The sequence below is a fragment of the Cryptomeria japonica genome, chromosome 6 (assembly GCF_030272615.1).
Source record: "Cryptomeria japonica chromosome 6, Sugi_1.0, whole genome shotgun sequence".
Taxonomy (NCBI): domain Eukaryota; kingdom Viridiplantae; phylum Streptophyta; class Pinopsida; order Cupressales; family Cupressaceae; genus Cryptomeria; species Cryptomeria japonica.
In genome coordinates, this window is record NC_081410.1 from 566,506,791 (window position 1) to 566,515,413 (window position 8,623).

Sequence of the window (8,623 nt, forward strand, 5' to 3'; positions counted from 1 at the left end):
TTCCAGAGAGGTGAGATTGCCTCATTGAAGTTGCTAGTTACATTGTTAAAAGCTGCCATCTTTGGATACAAATTTCTTTAGCAAAACTCATTATTATGCATGCAAAAAAAGCATAGTAAGTTTATTGATTTTGTTATGTACTGGAGAGATATAAGTAGATTTTGTTGATTGAAGAAAGTTAACATCATTGGTGTAAACATTATCAATTGATGTAGAGCTTATAATAGTATGATACCAAAATTTGAGATACAAAAATGAATGATGTGTGTAATTACTAAACTCTCGATTGCTTATCATCACGTTCTCAAACTCAACATCATTGGAATTCGTATGCCACCCTAATTTGAATGGTTTGTGGTGGAAGAGACTAACATTCAACGTTGAAGTTTTACAGTGATTGTTATACTTCACGGGACATTTACTTGGATTCATTATATTCTGTTCTCTTATATTGCAGATTCTTCTTGTTATTGATGTCACTTTAAAAGTACTTCGTACAAGATTCTTTGTGCTTCACCTTTTCTATTCATGGCCAGATAGTTACCGAGTCAAACATTAATAGCCACTTTGTATAGTCTTGACTAGACCTTAATTGTTTGTATAGTCTTGACTAGACCTTAATTGTTTTTAGTCTAGAAGCATAATTTAATCAAAGAAAATGGCAGACTATCCATGCACTCACCATCAAGCCGTTCAACAATACTTTTATCATCCATTTGATGTAGATCAATTCGAGGGAGCTTGGAACTGCTTCTGAATTTCGAAGGCATTTTTGTCGATCACATGCAGTAAATGGTCTGCACAGAAGAGCACGTGGAATTGGCAAGTGTGTATATGGAAGAGTAGGTGGAAACTGATCATCGACAAACAAACAGAATTAATGTTTAGTCAAAACTATACAAAATGGCTATAAATTTTTGACTCAGGCAACTATTAGCAACGTGGAGAAAGGGCAATCTGCAATAAAAGAAAACAGAATATAATAAATGTAACAGTGCATGTTTGCCGTGGGCTTCCTTGCAGATTATTCTTATTATTAATGTCACTTTAAAAGTATTTTGTACAAGAGTCAAACATTTATAGCCGCTTTGTATAGTTTTGACTCAAATAAAGATGTCTCCTACAATTGTAATTAGCCTAATTCAAATAAAGAAAATGGCAGACTATCCATGCAAATCCAATGCATCAAAAAGATTCGCTACCAAACATTTAAACATCCATTTTAATGTAGTTTACTTTCCCATTTGATGTAGATCGATTTCAGGGAGCTTCTTAATTTCGACGGCATCTCTATCGATCACATGTTGTAAGTTGTCACTTGTGTGCAAATGGAAGAGTACGTGGAAACGGATCATTTTGCATTGTTTTTCCTGACTGGGATGTCTTTTGAAAGTGAAGGGCGTTCACTTTCAAATAGAGAAAAGGTCAAATCTGGAACCATTTACCCTACCCCGTGGCTCTCCCTAAGCTATTCTCTATTTGATCCTACAAAAGTCTTTTATTCACCTCCATGTTGATATTCAAGATCACTTCATTATTCCGTTTGCCAATAACCTATTTGTTGGTAAGTTAATTCCACCTCATAGCATGTTTGTTAATGCTCTTAATATAATTTAAATTCAATTCATTTTAGTTCCATTATTTGTTAATCTATTTAATATGATTTGAATTCAATTCAGCAGGTAACACCCATCATTTTGGTTGGGAAGGAATAATTTGCCTCTAATGAATTGGTAGATCTTTCACAAATTTAGTTCAAAGTTTCAATATAACAAATTTTAAATTATTAAGGAGTATGTTTTCAAAGATCTCTTAATCTGAGCTCAAATTCTTGATTAGATTGTATTTAATAGAATATTTCTCTATGTTTCAAACGAATCAGCATTGAGTTGGTATCTTCGCTTACCTATTACATTTGTAATGTAAATTGATTTTTTTGAACTAGCGGCTAATTTATTGTTTTTACTATCTTGTTGGGATTTTTAGTAATCAAATACGCTCTTGGGGTAAAAATTTTATTGTATATATTATTTTGGGAATTGCTAAGATTAGGGGTATTGTAGAAGTGTTGTCACACAAAAAATTAAGTCCATAATTTAGATAGTGATTACACTTAGTCAAGTAATTTGGTGAGTCCAAAAGAATGGAGATGTGAATAATGTAAATACTTCCTACCTATAAATATGATATATTATTTATATTTTGTTGCACACTATTAGTATGTTACTCTAAACAATTATGTTTTGTTGAAGATTATATATTAAAACATTCTTTATTGAGGTAAGGTGTGGCATTAGTTTGGTATTAGAGCATATGAAGATATTAGGGATGGAGATATTGTGAGAAGAATTTTATTGCTCTTTAGATATGTCCGATGATATTGTGAGAACAATTCATTGATCCATGAAATATACTATCAAATTAGAATTATCATACATATTGCATACTTAGTTATTCAAAACAATTTTATATTATTTCATATGAATCGAATGGATGATTATTACAATAATTATAATATTTTAAAATTTGATTACATTTTCAAATCATCAATAAAACCATGTTAGTGAATGTGACAAGAGAAAACAATTAGAATAAAGAATAGTTTGGAGGAATTCTCTTCATAATACCTATAGTGTGTTCTTCTAGAACTAGACATGGCATGGTTGAAATCCTAAATAGAATATACAGTTTGTGTAGCCTCTAGATTCTACTAGCACAACCAACCTATCTTTTAAAATGATCCAAATAAGACTTTAACATCTTTCTAGGTGTGAAACACTAACCTATTGCATTATAGCAATACCAAATTCGCAATCATAGATAAATGATACCGAAAATGAGAACCTTAAATCAAAGGACGGGCTAGGCATTGATCTCAAGTTGCTTGGAAACCTCCAGGATTCATGGTGGTTATTAGAAATAAAAATTTGGTGCTTAACTTTCAAACGTAAACCAGTTTTTAAAATTTCATCTTTTCATTCCTAGTGTTAGTAAGGTACCAAGGCCTAGGACAAAACTATTTAGTAAGAAGAAAAAGTGGGAGAAGGTGAGAATCTAGAACAACTGAGGTTCCCCCAAGTCCCAAGGGGAACCTGGGGGTGAGCACCTGGAAGAAAACTTGCACTAGTAGATATCAAGAATGGAAGAAAACTTGGAACTAAAACCTTGATGTTACAAGTTTTTATGTTAACTAACTTTTAGGGAAAAATCATGGGTCAAGAGCTAGGAGAAATTGAGGACTTGGAACTAAAACCTTGTGGTTTTAACTTTAAATTTCCACCCAAATTTTTGCTTCTACAAAGAACATAAGAGCAATGCGACAGGAGGACCTAGAATCTTTAGTTCCATGTTCCTTTTGAGGTTTGGATCCTACAAGACACCAATAAGAGATAAGCATCCATAGTGCTTGAAAAAATAGTCAGCACCTCCAAAACAACCATGAAGGTAGGCTAATAGAAACAACATTGAGCCACATAGGAGCCAAATATAGAAATTACCAAAAACTTGTCAACTACTCACAAGGTCATGAGAACCTTATCAATAGCCAACAAGGGTTTCCAAACAACACCAAACCATCAATTCTAATTCATAGCCTTTAACATTGTTTTTGATATAGATAAATGGGTTTTACATGGACCCAAAACCAAAAGTTTTACAAAAGTTGGCCATCAGCCAAATAGACATAAACCAACAGCAAAACAGGGAAGCACCCCAGAACAAAAATGAAAGTAAAAGAGACATAGACACCAGACCATGAATTCTAATTCATAGCCTTTAACATTGTTCTTTCATCTAACTTTCTCTATTAAACATGGTTTTTCTCTTCACCTTCACTTTATTTTAAATAAGTTCTAAAAATTATGTTGAGGTTCACTAAGGTAGCCTTTTTGGGAGACAACAAAGATTCCTAAACCCTATCCATTCATAGAAAATCCCTTCAAAATATTATCATATTTTAGTTTCAAAAGATTTTGCAAACCTATTCAATATTGGAAAAGGTTGTAAGAACCTTGTCAGAAGCAAATAGATGGTTTGAAACCTCCTTTAAATTCCAACAAGCGTCAAATGGAACGACATCTAAATATTTATAAAAAATTTGTTAGCCTTCGATAAGGTTGTGAAAATCATGTTGGGAGCTAACAAAGGTTATAGATGCTTTCTACCTTTTTGGAGCATGATGAGTTGACATGTTTAACAATTGAAACAATAAATTTAGAAAACCCATGTTGGTTGCTAATACAGTTGTGATAACCTTGTTGGCTCCAAATGAAAGTTTCAAATCCTTGGCGAAATGTCAACAATAAAAGAACTTACATGAACCTTCAGGAGGTTAAAGGAATCAGATTGGGGGCTAAATTTAAGCTTGTGACAACCATGTTGGGAACTAACATGGTTTCTAAAACCATTCAAAAGCTAACATAACATTTTATTTTTTTGGTTTTTCTAATTGAAAAAAATTGGTTGATGTGAAAATGCAAGACGACAAGAGAAAAGTACACATACGAACACAAAGACATAACATTATCTCATATTGATTTTAAGTTTGGGTGTAAAAAAGACTGAAACAAGAACGAACAAAAGCAAAAATAATACAATAAATTTAAGTCTCCACACAAAGAAGATGCATTAATCAAGGGTTAACAACCTGGAGTTGATATAACTTGCAAGTTAAACTTAATTTATGTTTCTAACACAGTCAAAAGAATTTACTGTTCAACTGAATGCATAGAGATCAAAAAGTAAACAGAATCTAGAAGATTGAACTGTGAGAGGAATTTCATTTATAGTATTTAATACATTTTACTTTACTAATTTTGGCTAACGAGAACAACTTTTATACATGTCGTTTCTTTATCAATCAGAGAAATAGAACATTGTGATCGATAAGCCCTTAAGACTGCAAATTATTGTGCAAAGAATGAAAAGTTTTAAAGTGGCTGCAAAACATGTTTAATCTAAATGACCACAATGTAATTATATTCCAACGTTGAATGCTACACTAGATTCTACGAATACAAGGTTCTCGTAGCTGCTGAATTTGACAATAATAGAGAAAAAGGAAATCTACGACAAGCAATTTGGCAACGTAAGCGAATGAAAATTTCAAAATTGTCAACAAAGACCTATCGCTCAGTTCTCAATGGATCACTACCATGTCACGGAATCGCATCCTATAAATTGCAACGCTTGGCACATTGGAGATTCAAACCATCCATTAAATTTCTTCCAAGAAGCTTTAAGCTTACTTTTTGTCCTTGCACTCCAAATTCTGTCCTCGCCTGTGAAACAACAGAAGCATTGGCTTAACAACATGAAGAGTGGTTATGCCAAAGTTGATGAAGAGAAAGCAGAAAACTCGAAAAGCAGAAGCGTGGTAGTTGCTCTGACGTCAATTCTCGTTGTCGCCGCACTCGTGTTTGTGGCTGTCAATGCTTCTGTGGCCTCAAACGACAATGCTCATCATCATCGTCATGCTTGGAGAACGGTCTCCAAAGTGGCGAACACAGCGTGTAGCAACGCCCGTTATCCTGAGCGATGTATCTCGTCCATGGCTTCATATCCTTCTTCTCAGACTGCCAAGCTTCCTGATCTCGCAAAGTTCGCCTTCCAAGTGAGCTTGCAAAGAGCTCAAAAAGCCCACGACTTCGCCCTCACTCTTCAAAACAAGGTGATGAATGAAAGAGAGCGAGCGGCGTGGCAAGATTGTTTGGAGCTCTTCGAAGATACCATCGATCGTCTCAACGTCTGCTCGAACAACGGTTCCTTACACACAGACTCCCCTATTTGGCTGAGTGCAGCTCTGACAAACCAGGAAACCTGCTTGAACGGATTTCGTGATCTCAATTTGAGTGCCACCAATCCCATCAGGGCTCTCATGTCCTCCAGAGCTGTCAATTTGTCAGAACTAGTCAGCAACTCGCTCTCCATGTTCAAGCTCTCCACTTTGCCTCCCAAGACCATTAATAACCGCCGCCTGCTATCTGTAATTAACGGAGATTTCCATTCCCACCATGGCCGTGAGAGTAAAGATGGATTTCCCGAATGGCTATCAGTGGGAGATCGCAAGCTATTGCAGGCGTCAAGCCCGGCCAGCCAAGCGAACGTGGTGGTAGCCCAGGACGGTTCTGGCAATTACCGAACAATCACCCAAGCAATCAACGCTGCACCCCAGAAGAGCAGCAAAAGATACATCATTTATATTAAGGCCGGAACATACAAGGAGAACATCGACATATCCAACAAGATAACCAATTTGATGTTGGTGGGAGACGGCAAGGACAAAAACGTGGTGACTGCAAGCAAGAGCGTCCAAGACGGCGTCACTACCTTCAAAACTGCAACTGTCGGTAAGACTTCAAAACCAGGAGATAGTAGTTTAGAATTTGCCCAAGTGAATTTTGTGATTGATTTTGTATTTGTGTGTTTGTGCGTGCTTTTGCAGCTGTTTCTGGCAACGGATTCGTGGCAAGAGATATGACGTTCGAGAACACGGCAGGGGCGGAGAAGCACCAGGCGGTGGCACTTCGAGTAGGGTCTGACCGTTCGGCGGTGTACCGGTGCAGCATCAAAGGCTACCAAGACACTTTGTATGTCTACTCCCTCCGCCAATTCTACCGCGAAGTTGATATCTACGGCACCGTGGATTTCATCTTCGGCAACGCAGCGGTCGTCATCCAGAATAGCAATATCATGGCCCGACGTCCCATGAGCAACCAGATCAACACAATTACTGCCCAGGCAAGAACAGATCCTAATGAAAACACCGGAATTTCCGTCCAGAATTGCATATTGTCAGCGTCTTCTGATCTCGAAGCTGTGAAAGGGTCCATCAAGACATACCTGGGGAGGCCGTGGAGGGAATACTCTCGCACTGTGTTTATGCAATCCACTCTGGGTGATCACATAGACCCTGCTGGTTGGTTGGAATGGGACGGCAATTTCGCTCTGAGCACGTTATACTACGGGGAATACAGCAACACCGGAGGTGGCGCAGGAACGTCAAAACGTGTGAATTGGCCTGGGTTTCATGTGTTGACCAGTGCCACTGAAGCCGCCAAGTTCACAGTTGCTCAATTAATCTCTGGGATCTCATGGATTCCTGCTACAGGAGTCGCTTATACTTCAGGCTTGTAGCTCATATTTAATATATACCTGTTTACTTCTTTTTTTTATTGCTATTCAATTTGTTGTATAAACATCGCGAATAATTGGCTTACGCCTTCGCAGCAATCTGCCACTCATTTATTCTCAGTCAAACAGTGTTAATAAACACCGTTGAAATTGTCATGTACGTTTGCTTCCTCTCCTTGCGGCAATCTATGGAATAATATGGAAGCGCCAATATTTAATTAAAGAGTATGGGCATAATTAAAATGTGGATAAATGCGTGACGTATCAAATAATTTTCTGTGTTGAGTGCAAGGTGCTGGTAGAAGATATTCTTAAAGGTTTGGACAAATCTTTATTATTTAAAATTTGATAACTATCAAATCTTTATTATTATTTGATTTATTGTTTAAATCTAATGAATAATTTGTTTGGGTTATTTATTGTCGACCAACATTTTGAAGAAATAATGTTATAATTGTCATATATTTTTGTTTGCTTTTCTTGTGACAATCTATGGAATAAAGGTAGTGGCAATAAGCCAAGTCTTGTGGCTTCAATATTTAATTAAAGATGTTGGAGTATTTTATTTACTTTCAAATTAAAATATAGATCTATAATTCATCATATAATTAACCATGTGAAATTGAGTAATAAGATCAATATAATAGATAGGCAATGCAAGATTGATAATAGAAGTGAAATGCATGCAACACATGGACTAAGAGACTAAGTATAAACCATTCAACTAGCAATCTCCTTCAAAGAATTGTTCTTCTACTCTATAGCACAAAAAAAACTTATAGTGTATGTAGCTCAATGCTAAAGGCCAGTTCCCTCAAGAGAAAAAATTACTCAACTCTATGATTCACAATATTCTATGTCATTATTCATATAGGGAATTGTATTGTATTTTTTAGGTTGGTTTTAGCTAGACCATTAAGGTCTCACAATAAATCTATTGTTGACTATAATGAAGAAAAAATAATAAAAGAACCCTCTATTTTATAAAAATGTTTTTGACTTATCATTTCAGGTTAAAAGTACAAACTTGTGTCACACTTTTATAAAGGAAATGGTCAATGCTAATTCAAATTTGTAAATTAAATCAATAGAAAGTGAAACTCCTACATTTGACCACCTTAACTTGGTCAAAACCTTATGAAATTTAAATTTTTTTAATTTTTCCCTACAGTAGATGAAGCATAGGATGTGACGCATGCTTCAGATTCAAAAAATGTTATACCGTTTGAAAGTTATGAGTGTTTTTCAATCAGTCTATCAATTGGGAATTTTGTCAGAATTCAATTAAAAAATAAATAATAATTATTTATTAAAGCCGAAATAAGACAAGCCTTATATTGTTGGAAAGATGAGAACGTCCTTAAAAAAAACTTTTTGTTTTATCATTTTTTGCTATAAAAAAAGTCGACAACCACTAGTGCAAAGTCTAGAAAATCAAGGAATATTGAAAAACACATTTTTTTAGTTGACTTTCCAGGCTCGTCACTTCTAA

The 8,623-nt window shown here is 35.5% G+C and overlaps 1 protein-coding gene across 1 annotated transcript; it reads left to right on the plus strand.

Annotated features, from left to right (window-relative positions):
* Positions 1-5,247: 5,247 nt before the first annotated feature.
* LOC131049360 (pectinesterase-like) lies at positions 5,248-7,172 on the plus strand. Its single transcript, XM_057983408.2, has 2 exons — positions 5,248-6,347; positions 6,443-7,172. The coding sequence occupies exons 1-2, from the start codon at positions 5,312-5,314 to the stop codon at positions 7,132-7,134; spliced, it is 1,728 nt and encodes a 575-aa protein (XP_057839391.2). The 5' UTR covers positions 5,248-5,311; the 3' UTR covers positions 7,135-7,172.
* Positions 7,173-8,623: the final 1,451 nt, after the last annotated feature.